Genomic DNA, 16,046 nt, shown 5'->3' with positions numbered 1-16,046 from the left:
ATTGAAATGGATATTTGCATAGTGGAGTCTTTTTTGTTTAGACATGTAGCTAGCTAGCCAACTCATGACGTTAATACCCTGCATGAATCTGCAGGTATTTACAGATGGCATACAAGTTTGTTATTAAGGCACATGAAAGTTCACGTTCCAGAAGGCATTTCTGCCAAAAAACGCATTTAGATTTTTAATTTTTTTTTATGTTCAAATGGCTCTCTTGTGAAGTAGTGATGTGCAAAATACGCCTAGTTTCCTGAAACGAGTCACAAATGCTATCAAAAATACACTGTGTACAAAAAAATCGGAACACCTTCCTAATATTGAGTTGCACCCCCTTTTGCCCTCAGAACAGCCTCAATTCGTTGGGGCATGGACTGACTACAAGGTGTCAAACGCGTTCCACAGGGATGCTGGCCGACGTTGACTCCAATGCTTCCCACAGTTTTCAAGTTGGCTGGTAGTGGATCTCTATTCCGACTAGCTCGTTCCATCATCCCACAGATGCTCAATTGGATTGAGATCTGGTGACTGGGCAGGCCACTGCAGCTGAATTCACTGTCATGTTCGTGGAACCATTCCTGGACAATCCTAGCCTTGTGTCATGGGGCATTATCCTGCTGGAAAAATCAATTTGCAGATGGACACTGCTGCACCTGATTGGCAATGATGTTCAGATATCCTGTGGCATTCAAACGTTGCTCCACTTTTATCATGGTGCCCAATGTGTGCCATGAAAACACACCCCACACCACCACCACCAGCCTGCAGTGTTGATACGCGGCATGATGGATGCATGTACTCAGGTGTTTTTCTCCATACCCTAGTCCTCCCATCAGCATGAAACGGCAGGAACCGGGATTCATCAGACCAGGCAATGTTTTTCCAATTCTCCAGTGTCCAGTGTTCCTTAGCGCACTGCAACCGCCGTTTCTTGTTTTGTGCTGGTAGAAATGGAACTCTGTAAGGTCGTCGGCTGCCATACCCCATTTGTGTCAAGTTACGATGAGTTGTGCATTCTTTTATGGGTCTTTTGGCTCCAATGTTGTACTATCCCTGATGGTGCTGACGGAGATGACGGCCACGCGACTAGCTCTTAGGAAACGTTGCAGTATTTTATTTTATTTTTATGTATTATTTTTTACATTATTAGCTCAGGAAATGTTTTGTCATTACATACAGCCGGGAAAAACTTGGATATCAGAGCGGCGGTAACTCACGAGAACTACCAGCATTACGACCAGGAATACGACTTCCCTGAAGTAGATCCTTTGTTCAGAGCAATTGAACTGATTCCAGAGGCCGACCCAAAACATCACCGGTAGAGGAGAGCCACTCAAGGCGGCCTGCTGGTTCGACTTCGGAGGCGCGTACACCACCAACCGCTTCTGAGTATATTACTCGCTAATTTTCAGTCTTTGGATAACAAAGTTGACGAGCTCAGGGCAAGGATTTCTTTCCAGAGAGACATTACATTTACATTTTCGTCATTTAGCAGACGCGCTTATCCAGAGCGACTTACAAATCAGGGCCTGTAACATAATAATAATAATAATAATAATAATAATATGCCATTTAGCAGACGCTTTTATCCAAAGCGACTTACAGTCATGCGTGCATACATTTTTTTTTTTTTTTTTTTTTTGTGTATGGGTGGTCCCGGGGATCGAACCCACTACCTTGGCGTTACAAGCGCCGTGCTCTACCAGCTGAGCTACAGAGGACCACATACTTTGTTTCACGGAAACATGGCTCTCTCGGGATACTCTGTCGAAATCGGTACAGCCAGATGGGTTCTCAGTTCATCGCGCAGATAGGAATAAATATTTCTCTGGGAAGCAGAAGGGCGGAGGTGTGTGTGTTTCATGATTTAACGACTCATGGTGTAATTGTAGTAACATACAGGAACTCAAGTCCTTTTGTTCACCCGACCTAGAATACATTACAATCAAATGAAGACCGTATTATCTCCCAAGAGATTTTTCCTCCATTATAGCCATGGCCGTTTATCCCCCCTCAAGCCGATACCACGACGGCCCTCAAAGAACTTCACTGGACTTCATGCAAACTGGAAACCACATATCCTGAGGCTGCATTTATTGTATCTGGGGAGTTTAACAAAGCAAATTTGAGGACTAGGCTGCCGAAGTTCTATTAACATATTGACTGTAGTACTCGCGCTGCTAAAACACTGGACAGATGTTATTCAAACTTCCGGGATGCTTACAAAGGGTCTCCCCCCCTCTCCTTTTGGCAAATCTGACCACGACTCCATTTTGCTTCTCCCTTCCTATAGGCAGAAACTCAAACAGGAAGTACCCGTGCTAAGGACTATCCAACGCTGGTCTGAACAATCGGAATCCACGCTTCAGAATTGTTTTGATCACGCAGACTGGGATATGTTCCGGGTAGGTTGCGAAAATAATTTAGACGAATACACTGATACGGTGACTGAGTTTATCAGGAGGTGTATAGCAGATGTCGTACCCACTGTGACTATTTAAACCTACCCTAACCAGAAACAATTCAACGGCTCAGACACAAGACCTATGTGGCAGGGTCTACAGACAATCACGGACTAGAAAAGGAAAACCAGCCACGTCGCCGAGACCGACGTCTTGCTTCCGGACAAGCTAAACACCTTCTTCGTCCGCTTTGAGGATAACACAGTGCCACCGACGCGGCCCGCTACCAAGGACTATGGGCTCTCCTCCTCCGTGGCCGACGTTAGTAAAACATTTAAATGTGTTAACCCTTGCAAGGCTGCCGGCCCAGAAGGCATCCCGAGCCGCGTCCTCAGAGCATGCGCAGACCAGCTGGCTGGTGTGTTTACCGGCATATTCAATCTCTCCCTATCCTAGTCTGCTGTCCCCACATGCTTCAAGATGGCCACCATTGTTTCTGTACGCAAGAAAACAAAGGTAACTGAACTAAATGACTATCGCCCTGTAGCACTCACCTCTGTCATCATGAAGTGCTTTGAGAGACTAGTCAAGGATAATATCACCTCTACCTTACCTGCCACCCTAGACCCACTTCAATTTGCTACACACTGCCCTATCCCATCTGGTCAAGAGGTATACTTTCGTAAGAATTCTGTTCATTGACTATAGCTCAGCATTCAACACCATAGGACCCTCCAAGCTCATCATTAAGCTTGAGGCCCTGGGTCTGAACCCCGCCCTGTGCAACTGGTTCCTGGACTTCCTGACGGGCAACCCCCAGGTGGTGAAGGTAGGAAACAACACCTCCACTTCGCTGATCCTCAACACTGGGGCCCCACAAGGGTGCGTGCTCAGCCCACTCCTGTACTCCCTGTTCACCCATGACTGCGTGGCCAAGCACGCCTCCAACTCAATCATCAAGTTTGCAGACGACACAACAGTAGTAGGCTTGATTACCAACAATGACGAGACCGCCTACAGAAGGTGGTGAGGGCTCTGGCAGTGTGGTGCCAGGAAAATAACGTCTCACTCAACGTCAACAAAACAAAGGAGATGATCATGGACTTCAGGAAACAGCAGAGGGTGCACCCCTCTAACCACATCGACGTGACCGCAGTGGAGAAGGTGGAAAGCTTCAAGTTCCTTGGCGTTCACATCACTGACAAACTGAAATGGACCACACAGACAGTGTGGTGAAGAAGGTGCAACAGAGCCTCTTCAACCTCAGGAGGCTAAATACATTTGGCTTGGCACCTAAAACCCTCACAAACTTTTACCGATGCACAATTGAGAGCATCCTGTCGTGCTGTATCACCGCCTGGTACGGCAACTGCACCGCCCGCAACCGCAGGGCTCTCCAGAGGGTGGTGCGGTCTGCCCAATGCATTACCGGGGACAAACTACCCGCCCTCCAGGACACCTACAGCACCCGATGTCACAGGAAAGCCAACAATATCATCAAGGACATCAACCACCCGAGCCACTGCCTGTTCACCCCGCTATCATCCAGAAGGCGAGGTCAGTACAGGTGCATCAAAGCTGGGACCGGGAGACTGAAAAACAGCTTGGCCATCAGATTGTTAAACAGCCATCACTAGCACATTAGAGGTTGCTGCCTATGGACATAGACTAGAAATCACTGGCCACTTTAAGAAATGAAACACTAGCCACTTTAATAATGTTTACATATCTTGCATTACTCATCTCATATGTATATACTGTATTCTATACTATTCTACTGTATCTTAGTCCATGCCGCTCTGACATTGCTCGTCCATAAATGTACATTATATCTTCTTAATTAGTTAATGTTACTGCACTGTCGGAGCTAGAAGCACAAGCATTTCGCTACACCCGCTATAACATCTGCTAAACACGTGTATGTGACAAGCAAAATGTGATTTGATTTGACTAACTGTAGCCAGTCTGTTGCTCTGCAGAATTTGTGTTCGTCTCCTTTGTCCTCTTTCATCAATGACCTGTTTTCGACCACTGGCCTGTTGTTGGCTGGATGCCTTTGGGTGGTGGACCATTCTTGATACATACAGGAAACTGTTGAGCGTGAAAAAACGAGTAGCGTTTGACACACTCAAACTGGTGCACCTGACACCTACTACCATACCCCGTTCAAAGGCACTTCAATATTTTGTCTTGTCCATTCACCCTCTGAATGACATGCATACACAATCCATGTCTCAATTGTCTCGAGGCTTAAAAATCTTTCTTTAACCTGTCTCATCCTCTTCATCTACACTGATTTGAAGTGGATTTAACAGGGATCATAGCTTTAACCTGGATTCACCTGGTCAGTCTATCATGGAAAGAGCAGGTGTTTCAAATGTTTTGTACACTCAGTGTATATTCTCAAGCAATCTAAGTTGGGGCAGTCTGCACGTTTGGAAGTTGGTTTTGTGTTAATAGCTTCAGTCATTTAAGCGCTAGAGCGAGCGGAATAAATATAATAATAATAATAATAATAATAATAATAATAATGCTATGTGAATCTATGCACATTTATGTAGTTATAGTTGATAAACGGGTTTAAGAATTTGATGTTAGGATAGCCTGAACATGAGGAAGTGGATGGTTTAGTGTCTCTAGCTTGAACGGTTTGAGTTACTATTGGTTATGTTATGCAAATGTATATAATTATAGTTGATAAAGATATTAAAACATTTGAAGTTAGGATAGCCTGAATGTTTTAAAGTTGGTCTTATAGCTTTATTGGCCAAGGAGCAGGACCATCTATCTACTACTGTATTACTGTGGTTCTAATTCAAACCCATGTTCATTTATGCAAATTTAAAATGGCTATAGTTCAAAAAGTATAAACGTTATCAAAATTCTGATTGCAATCAATCTAAGTTGGGTCAGTCTGAACATCTCAACGTTGGTTTGGCGTTGATAGTTTAAGTGGTAGGAGGAGATTCATGCCCACATTTCCATATTTTTCCAATGTAAGTCTATGGCACTGTTGTAGGACAAAGAAGTTTGGGCAGTCTGCACATTTGGAAGTTGGTTTCCTGATAATAGCTTAAGTCGTTTAAGAACTAGAGTGAGCGGAATATGTCAAATAATAATGAGTATGTAAGAAGTATGTGGACTTGTTCGTTGAATAAAGTCCCCAAAGTCATGGGCATTGATATGGAGTTTGTCCCCCCTTTGCTGCTATAACAGCCTCCACTCTTCTGGGAAGGCTTTCCACTAGATGTTGGAACATTGCTGCGGGGACTTGCTTCTATTCAGCCACAAGAGCATTAGTGAGGTCGGACACTGATGTTGGCCGATTAGGCCTGGCTCGCAGTCGGCATTCCAATTCATTCCAAAGGTGTTTGATGGGGTTGAGGTCAGGGCTTTGTGCAGGCCAGTCAAGTTTTTCCACACCTATCTCGACAAACCATTTCTGTATGGACCTCGCTTTGTGCACGGAGGCATTGTCATTTTGAAACGGGAAAGGGCCTTATCCAAACTGTTGCCATAAAGTTGGAAGCACAGAATCGTCTAGAATGTCATTGTATGCTGTAGCTTTAAGATTTCCCTTCACTGGAACTAAGGGGCCTAGCCCGAACCATGAAAAACAGTCCCATACCATTATTCCTCCTCCATCAAACTTTACAGTTGGCACTATGCATTGGGGCAGGTAGCGTTCTCCTAGCATCCGCCAATCCCTAGATTCGTCCGTCGGACTGCCAGATGGTGACGCATGATTCATCACTCCAGAGAACGCGTTTGCACTGCTCCAGAGTACAATGGCGGCGAGCTTTACACCATTCCAGCCAACGCTTAGCATTGTGCGTGGTGATCTTAGGCTTGTGTGCGGCTGCTTGGTCATGGAAACCCATTTCATGAAGCTCCCGGCGAACAGTTATTGTGCTGACGTTGCTTCCAGAGGCAGTTTGGAACTCGGTAGTAAGTGTTTCAACCGAGGACAGACAATTTTTACGCGCTACGCGCTTCACCACTAGGCAGTCCCGTTCTGTGTGCTTGTGTGGCCTACCATTTCGCGGCTGAGCCGTTGTTGCTCCTAGACGTTTCCACTTCACAATAACAGCACTTACAGTTGACCGGGGCAGCTCTAGCAGGGCAGAAATTTGACTAACTGACTTGTAGGAAAGGTGGCATCCTATGACGGTGCCACATTGAAAGTCACTGAGCTCTTTAGTAAGGCCATTCTACTGCCAATGTTTGTCTGGAGATTGCATGGCTGTGTGTTCGTTTTTATACACCTGTCAGCAACGGGTGTGGCTGAAATAGCCGAATCCACTGATTTGAAGGGGTGTCCACATACTTTTTGTGTATATAGTGTATCTATCCTAATCTATTTTATCTAGCCTGGCTCATTAGCATTATTACATAATGTTGCTAGCTGGCTAGCTAGCTAGTGCAACCAACTCACCAACATGTACAGGCAGTATCTTGTTTTGCATGGCACGGTGCCCCAGGTGGGCGGTGTCTTCTCCAACAACACGGTGCCACCACATGTTATTGGTCAAAAGGGGTCATGAATTGACATAATTGTAATCCAAACCCAACCTTCATTTACGTTGTGACGCACTCAGGCTCCTAACTCCGTTTTGGATGAGGTTGTCTTCATGACCAAAATTATCCTATTTACACTTTGTAGTCAATGTTAACAGTAAAATGAATGTTATTGACTCGTATTGATACCACAGGCCATTTTCAAAGGGATACAGTGAGGGGAAAAAAGTATTTGATCCCCTGCTGATTTTGTACGTTTGCCCACTGACAAAGACATGATCAGTCTATAATTTTAATGGTAGGTTTATTTGAACAGTGAGAGACAGAATAACAACAAAAGAATCCAGAAAAACGCATGTCAGAAATGTTATAAATTGATTTGCATTTTAATGAGGGAAATAAGTATTTGACCCCTCTGCAAAACATGACTCAGTACTTGGTGGCAAAACCCTTGTTGGCAATCACAGAGGTCAGACGTTTCTTGTAGTTGGCCACCAGGTTTGCACACATCTCAGGAGGGATTTTGTCCCACTCCTCTTTGCAGATCTTCTCCAAGTCATTAAGGTTTCGAGGCTGACTCTGATTGATTGATTGCTTCTGTGGACAGGTGTCTTTTATACAGGTAACAAACTGAGATTAGGAGCACTCCCTTTAAGAGTGTGCTCCTAATCTCAGCTCGTTACCTGTATAAAAGACACCTGGGAGCCAGAAATCTTTCTGATTGAGAGAGGGTCAAATACTTATTTCCCTCATTAAAATGCAAATCAATTTATAACATTTTTTACATGCGTTTTTCTGGATTTATTTTTTGTTATTCTGTCTCTCACTGTTCAAATAAACCTACTATTAAAATCATAGACTGATAATTTCTTTGTCAGTGGGCAAACGTACAAAATCAGCAGGGATCAAATACTTTTTTCCCTCACTGTAAGTTGGTTTTTAGAGACAGTCGCTCTTTAAAGATACTAAATTAAGCTTTTGCCTCAGGCTCTTGAACCAAAAGGGGCCCCTAAATTGACAGAAATGTTGACTTTAATGTAGGTTTGTGATGAGACTGATTCTAGTTTAATTGTTTTTGACAATGCAACCCACCACCACTGTAGTTGTCTCCTAACCACCTCAAATAGTCAAATGAACACAAAATAATTGCATGATGTCACATAGCTTAATGATATTGATTGATTGCATAATAGGCTACTGTCTGTATGTGATCCATTTGAAATATGAACAGATGGTCAAGTGTGGTTGGATTGAAAGTTAGCCTATGTTAAAGGCCCAATCCGAATGGCTATTTCTAAAATCAACAAAACGGCAGCCTGGTATGCTATAAAGCTGAGGGATTGGGCCGTAGAAAAGTAACCACTCTCTAAAGGACTGACAATCCATGAGAGGGATCAGCATGGTAATACCAAGGTTCTGTATAGATTAACTTTTTCTTTAACTGATGGGCCTATAACTTCCAAAACTAGCCTTAAACGCGACATAAAGAGTTCCACCTCAATCATAGCTGATCCTTGGACACAATAAAATATTCCCTCCATTATACAATAAAATATATTATAATACTCTTCTACTTAATTCTGTAGCGGAACGGCCAAATTAATGAACCAATAAGAACAAACATAAACAAGCTCCTCACGCTGATGAGGACACAGTGTAACTTTTCCTTTACTTAGGGTACCAAATGGCACCCTATTCCATAGGATGTGTACTACTTTTGAGCAGGGCCCATAAGGATTCCAATAGGGCTCTGGTCAAAAGTAGTGCACAATGTAGGGAATAGGGTGCTATTTGGGACCACCTTAATTATATTCTAACGGGCAACCCTGAGAGGCAGGCCTTTCTAGGCCAAATTGTTACCTTTAACTTACCCTCTCAGAGAGAAGCTATCGTTATAGGCTGATCAGAATGGATGTTTAAACTTGGCCGTAATCACCGCACTGTACAGACTGTTCAGGCTCGGAGCCTACTAGAGGAAACCGAATGTTGTTCTCTGGGGTCGAATTCATTAGATTAAACTGTAACTAAATGTTTCGCAAAAGACAACAGAAATGAACATTTCTAAGTCAGGTAGACGGTCCTCCCTGTCTCAATCCGTTTTTGTCCGTTTGGTCCTAATAAAGAAGCCGTGGGTTGTTGGATGTGTGGACGTGGATAATAGGATAGCGCAGCAGTCCATTTGAACCTTTGCGTAACCCTCCGATTGATAAAACTCAGAAAGATGCCTGAATAGAACCCAATAAATGCGAATGTTTAGAGGTCTAGCCTAGTTTTTGTGGATTGAGTCTTATTTAGGCTAAACCTCTCTGTGGGTTTTAGCTGAGGTGGTACCAGTGACTTCTTTTCTCTCTAGATCATTGGCACTGGGCTATGTTGAGTCTTTAAACCTCTTTGACGTGTGATATTTTGAGTTCTGTGTAATGTTGTAGCTTATAGCTATCTGATAATAACTGTATTGTGTGTGTTTTCTCTCTATAGATCATTGGCATCGGTCTGTGTGGGGTGTTTGAGCTGATCAAGGAGACACGGTTCTCCCACCCCTCCCTGTGCCTGCGCAGCCTTCAGGCCCTGCTGCATATGCTGCAGGGACAACAGCCAGAGGGCTTCCAGACCGAACCTCCTGATGTACTGGGTGAGTACTACTAATAATAATAATACTACTACTAATAATATATTTATTTCATATAGTGCTTTCATTACAAGTATAATCTCAAAGTCGCTTTAAAAACAAAATAAACCAAAAACAATTTAACAAAACAAATATAGGTATTTGGGCGATGTTCTTCCACATCTTTAGATGATAGGCAGTTCAGAAAGGTAGTATCCTGAGAGGAGGGAGCATAGATGGTAAAGCCAGGCAGGGAGGTAGAGACATCTGGCAGACTGGCCACAGAGCACCTCAACGGGAAACTCGTCATCTTTGAAAGTTACAGCTCCTCCTCTGTAGATCGTCCACTACTGAAATGTAACACCCACATGGGTGATGCTTCAGTGACTGTAAAAGTGGCAGTAAGACCACCACACCTCAGCAATGGCCAGAAAAGCCCCAGATGAAGTGAGCCTCTTCATCCCCTTACACCACTGTCCACTTCTCTCTAGAAACTGGAGCAGGGAGCTAAACATCTGATGCTGTTGATCTGGTGTTGCTGCATCATTCAAATCATATTAGTTAGCTAGCCAAGCCAAATATAAACTGACTTACCATAATCAGTCCTGCAATTCCATGTGTCACCACCAGATATTTCAGTTAATCTATCAACAAGTTATCAAAAGAATTATACAAATAAACAATTTTAATAATAAGTTAATAAAGAAAATGCAATTTAAAAACAATATATGTAAAATATTTAGAGGGTTTCCAGCAATGGCGAAGCTCTAACAAGATGCGTCTGTGTAGTGTCCTCAAACCTTTGACATTTTCGTTTACCTGTTCGTTAAAAGTAGGTTGAAAGTTAATACGTCTCTTTTTATCGCCAAAACAAAAAATGCCCAATCATGCAAAGCCTCAGACGAGGCATGGAAAAGTGACCCCCCCCCTCTGACAGCCCGTCGGCCTCAGCTGATGCTAGCTCGGAAGAAGCACTAGCATGGTTCAGAATCAAATTAAATGAAATTTTATTGGTCACATATTTAGCAGATGTTATTGCGGGTGTAGCGAAATGCTTGTGTTCCTAGCTCCAACAGTGCAGTAGTATCTAACAATGCACACAAATCTACAAGTAAAAGATGAGTATGGACAAAGGTATTACAAAAATTCAAGATGCACTTTCTGAACGCCTCATCAAAATTGATGTGCTGGTTGATAAACTTCACGAAGACCAGAATGTCACAAAGGGACGAGTGACAACGTTAGAAAAAGACCACGCTGCAATCCTGGAAGTCCGCGAGGACGTGGATTCAAAGCACAAGAAGTTGGAGGATGCCATTTTGAAACTCAGGGAGAAATTTGATTCTTAGGAACATTAACAAAACGCTTGAATTTCCCGGAGGCCGTGGAGGGAAGCGGTGCCATCTCCTTTCTACAGGAATGGATTCCCAGAATCCTGGATCTACCCCCTTCCGCGCACCCACTGGAAATCGAGAGGGCCCATCGCACACTACGGAGACAGCTGCCTGGCCAGGCTGTACCCACGGCATTTGTCATTTAAATTGCTACGGTACCAAGGCACTGTCCGCATCTTCGCTGCTGCCCGAGCAAAGGGAGAGCTCAAGTATAGAGATGCGAGAATCATGATCTTTCCGGTTCTTTCTCCCATACTACACAAGAGGAGGATGGTTTCTCCCCACTCAAGAGGCTTCTGCGGCAGGCGGGCATATGGCCTGCGCTACCCGGCGACTCTGGATCAAAACCAAGAATGGTGAGCCCACATTTAACTCTGTGAAGACGTCTGAAGCATACATGAAGAAGGAACACCCTGACTTGTTCACTCCAACTACATTATGAGGAACTGACTTTCGAACTTGGATACAGTGGATAGTGAACTGTTAGAACATGGCGATACAACAAAATGACTCTCAGATATGATCGACTGGCTGGCTGGCAAGATGGCTAGCTTGACAATGACTGGGAAGGTAACGTTGGAACATAGCTAATGTTGGCTGCGCTATTTAGCCAGCTAGCTAAGTTTACATGGGTGTGACTATAGCTACACAGCATAGCCACACTACGCCAAGTAGTTAGATTTATTGGGTGCTTTTATTTTGCGCATAGAGATCCAGTCGGATTTGTTTTAAATACAGTGAGGGAAAAAAGTATTTGATCCCCTGCTGATTTTGTACGTTTGCCCACTGACAAAGAAATTATCAGTCTATAATTTTAATGGTAGGTTTATTTGAACAGTGAGAGACAGAATAACAACAAAAAAATCCAGAAAAACGCATGTCAAAAATGTTATAAATTGATTTGCATTTTAATGAGGGAAATAAGTATTTGACCCTCTCTCAATCAAAGATTTCTGGCTCCCAGGTGTCTTTTATACAGGTAACGAGCTGAGATTAGGAGCACACTCTTAAAGGGAATGCTCCTAATCTCAGTTTGTTACCTGTATAAAAGACACCTGTCCACAGAAGCAATAAATCAATCAGATTCCAAACTCTCCACCATGGCCAAGACCAAAGAGCTCTCCAAGGATGTCAGGGACAAGATTGTAGACCTACACAAGGCTGGAATGGGCTACAAGACCATCGCCAAGCAGCTTGGTGAGAAGGTGACAACAGTTGGTGCAATTATTTGCAAATGGAAGAAACAAAAAAGAACTGTCAATCTCCCTCGGCCTGGGGCTCCATGCAAGATATCACCTCGTGGAGTTGCAATGATCATGAGAACGGTGAGGAATCAGTCCAGAACTACACGGGAGGATCTAGCCAATGATCTCAAGGCAGCTGGAACCATAGTCACCAAGAAAACAATTGGTAACACACTACGCCGTGAAAGACTGAAATCCTGCAGCACCCGCAAGGTCCCCTGCTCAAGAAAGCACATATACAGGCCCGTCTGAAGTTTGCCAATGAACATCTGAATGATTCAGAGGAGAACTGGGTGAAAGTGTTGTGTTCAGATGAGACCAAAATCGAGCTCTTTGGCATCAACTCAACTCGCTGTGTTTGGAGGAGGAGGAATGCTGCTGGTAGAGCACGGCGCTTGTAACGCCAAGGTAGTGGGTTCGATCCCCGGGACCACCCATACACAAAAATGTATGCACGCATGACTGTAAGTCGCTTTGGATAAAAGCGTCTGCTAAATGGCATATTATTATTATTATAACACCATTCCCACCGTCAAACATGGAGGTGGAAACATTATGCTTTGGGGGTGTTTTTATGCTAAGGGAACAGGACAACTTCACCGCATCAAAAGGGACGATGGACGGGGCTATGTACCGTCACATCTTGGGTGAGAACCTCCTTCCCTCAGCCAGGGCATTGAAAATGGGTTGTGGATGGGTATTCCAGCATAACAATGACCCAAAACACACGGCCAAGGCAACAAAGGAGTGGCTCAAGAAGAAGCACATTAAGGTCCTGGAGTGGCCTAGCCAGTCTCCAGACCTTAATCCCATAGAAAATCTGTGGAGGGAGCTGAAGGTTCGAGTTGCCAAACGTCAGCCTCGAAACCTTAATGACTTGGAGAAGATCTGCAAAGAGGTGTGGGACAAAATCCCTCCTGAGATGTGTGCAAACCTGGTGGCCAACTACAAGAAACGTCTGACCTCTGTGATTGCCAACAAGGGTTTTGCCACCAAGTACTAAGTCATGTTTTGCAGAGGGGTCAAATAGTTATTTCCCTCATTAACATGCAAATCAATTTCTAACATTTTTGACATGCGTTTTTCTGGATTTTTTTGTTGTTATTCTGTCTCTCACTGTTCAAATAAACCTACCATTAAAATTATAGACTGATCATGTCTTTATCAGTGGGCAAACATAAAAAATCAGCAGGGGATCAAATATTTTTTTCCCTCACTGTAGTTATGTGGCTGTAGACTGTGGTTCAAGCCTAAGTTGTTCATATTACTGAAGTTGTTCATATTACTTCAGGGAATTTGACTGGCTTGTTTATCGTTATCGATTTATGCTAGCGTTAGTGATACCGAGGCAGGGATAAGCTACACACTAGCTAGCGTGGCTGGCTGCTGCTAGCTGATAGCTTTACTATTTTTTTCATTTGTGGTTGGGAAGGTAAACTCATGATGTTGATTGTTTAACTAATTGTCCCTGTTCCTATTTCATATTTGAGGGATGATAGCCATTGTCTCAAAGGTTTCCATTTATTCGTCATCTTTTTTCCTGGGCTGCTTGGGTGCGTTTGTGGTCATCGCTTTTGCTGCAGGTTACAGGGCACCTTGGGGAATGCTGATTGGTTGACATTTAAGTGTACTGGTAGGTACAGCACAGCTGCGGAGGACGACTGTGAATAAATACGTCCTCTTATGTTTTTTTTTTTTTAAATTCCAGATACATGCTCAAGTGGGGCTAATAGTCCTGTATTTTTTGTTGCCGATGTTTGTCGCTTTGAATCACATTTTTATTTAGTGATTCGACTGACAACATTTTCATGTTACAGGGAACAGTTAATGCACTTTCATGCACTAGACGTATAATTTAGAATGAACCTAATTCGGGTGATGCTATGCACAGCAGGTACATCTAGCTTAAAGACTAGCGTCTAAGTTTTTTTGTTGTTACACTCAGTTGAGGAGGGGGTTGGGTGGGTTTGTGGTATGGTCAGGGTTTTAGCTCACGAGGTATTTACTATTTTATACTTTCATATTTTCATTTTGTACAATTTGTATACACTCAATGCAATTTTGTTTCTAGCTCTTTTCCCTTTTCTTTTCCTTAAAGATGTTGGCACTTAATATCTATACATTTCTGACACTAAACTTTAGGGGTACTAAATGCCCAGTCAAGCGCATTCTGAATACTCTAAAGTGGCATAAGGTTGAAATAGCTCTTCTTCAGGAGACACACCTGACTGACACTGAGCATGGTAAACTAAAGAGAGAGTGGGTGGGTCAAGTTTACTATGCGTATTTCACCTCTCGGGCAAGAGGGGTTGCCATTCTCATTAATAAGAACTGCCCCTTTCAGCTACAATCTCTGATTAAAGACAACGGGTGTAGGTTTGTGATCATTCAAGGTTCCTTTAACACTGAGTCCATTACTATTGTGAATGTGTATGGGCCTAACCATGATGATCCTACATTTTACCAAGACATCTTTCAGGAATTAACATGCCCCTCATCAGAGATAATAATAGATTTTCCTCTAATAGTATTAACCTCACACAGGCAGCTAAAATTTTAAAAGCAGAAATGAAAGCTTTTGGACTTGTGGACATATGGAGATTTCACGACCAAAAGTTTATAGAATACTAATTTTACTCCCCTGTCCATAACAGTTACTCTAGAATTGACATGTTTCTTATTCCTGCAGGCACACAAGCAAGCATTTCGCTACACCCACAATAACATCTGCAAAATACAGTGGGGGAAAAAACTATTTAGTCAGCCACGAATTGTGCAAGTTCTCCCACTTAAAAAGATGAGAGCCCTGTAATTTTCACCATAGGTACACGTCAACTATGACAGACAAAATGAGATTTTTTCCCAGAAAATCACATTGTAGGATTTTTTATGAATTTATTTGCAAATTATGGTGGAAAATAAGTATTTCGTCAATAACAAAAGTTTCTCAATACTTTGTCATATCCTTTGTTGGCAATGACACAGGTCAAACGTTTTCTGTAAGTCTTCACAAGGTTTTCACACACTGTTGCTGGTATTTTGGCCCATTCCTCCATGCAGATCTCCTCTAGAGCAGTGATGTTTTGGGGCTGTCGCTGGGCAACAGACTTTCAACTCCCTCCAAAGATTTTCTATTTGGTTTCATTTGACCATATGACATTCTCCCAATCCTCTTCTGGATCATCCAAATGCACTCTAGCAAACTTCAGACGTGCCTGGACATGTACTGGCTTAAGCAGGGGGACACGTCTGCACTGCAGGATTTGAGTCCCTGGCGGCGTAGTGTGTTACTGATGGTAGGCTTTGTTACTTTGGTTCCAGCTCTCTGCAGGTCATTCACTAGGTCCCCCCCGTGTGGTTTTGGGATTTTTGCTCACCTTCCTCATGATCATTGATGCCCCACGAGATGAGATCTTGCGTGGAGCCCCAGACCAAGGGAGATTATCAGTGGTCTTGTATGTCTTCCATTTCCTAATAATTGCTCCCACAGTTGATTTATTCAAACCAAGCTGCTTACCTATTGCAGATTCAGTCTTCCCAGCCTGGTGCAGGTCTACAATTTTGTTTCTGGTTCCTTTGACAGCTCTTTGGTCTTGGCCATAGTGGAGTTTGGAGTGTGACTGTTTGAGGTTGTGGACAGGTGTCTTTTATACTGATAAGTTAAAACAGGTGCCATTAATACAGGTAACGAGTGGAGGACAGAGGAGCCTCTTAAAGAAGAAGTTACAGGTCTGTGAGAGCCAGAAATCTTGCTTGTTTGTAGGTGACCAAATACTTATTTTCCACCACAATTTGCAAATAAATTCATAAAAAATCCTACAATGTGATTTTCTGGAATTTTTTTTCTCAATTTGTCTGTCATAGTTGACGTGTACCTATGATC

At 43.2% G+C, this 16,046-nt stretch overlaps 1 protein-coding gene across 2 annotated transcripts in view; it reads left to right on the top strand.

The window, feature by feature from the left end:
• Window positions 1-16,046, top strand: part of mycbp2 (MYC binding protein 2) — a 318,384-nt gene that overhangs the window by 30,579 nt on the left and 271,759 nt on the right. For both annotated transcript variants that reach the window (XM_041843995.2, XM_041843996.2), the window contains exon 4: window positions 9,396-9,549. In XM_041843995.2, coding sequence (XP_041699929.1) covers window positions 9,396-9,549 — 154 coding nt within the window. The remainder of the gene's footprint in view (window positions 1-9,395; window positions 9,550-16,046) is intronic.

Source organism: Coregonus clupeaformis, chromosome 23, assembly GCF_020615455.1.
Source record: "Coregonus clupeaformis isolate EN_2021a chromosome 23, ASM2061545v1, whole genome shotgun sequence".
Classification (NCBI taxonomy): Eukaryota; Metazoa; Chordata; class Actinopteri; order Salmoniformes; family Salmonidae; genus Coregonus; species Coregonus clupeaformis.
This window is presented reverse-complemented; position numbering and strand designations above follow the sequence as displayed.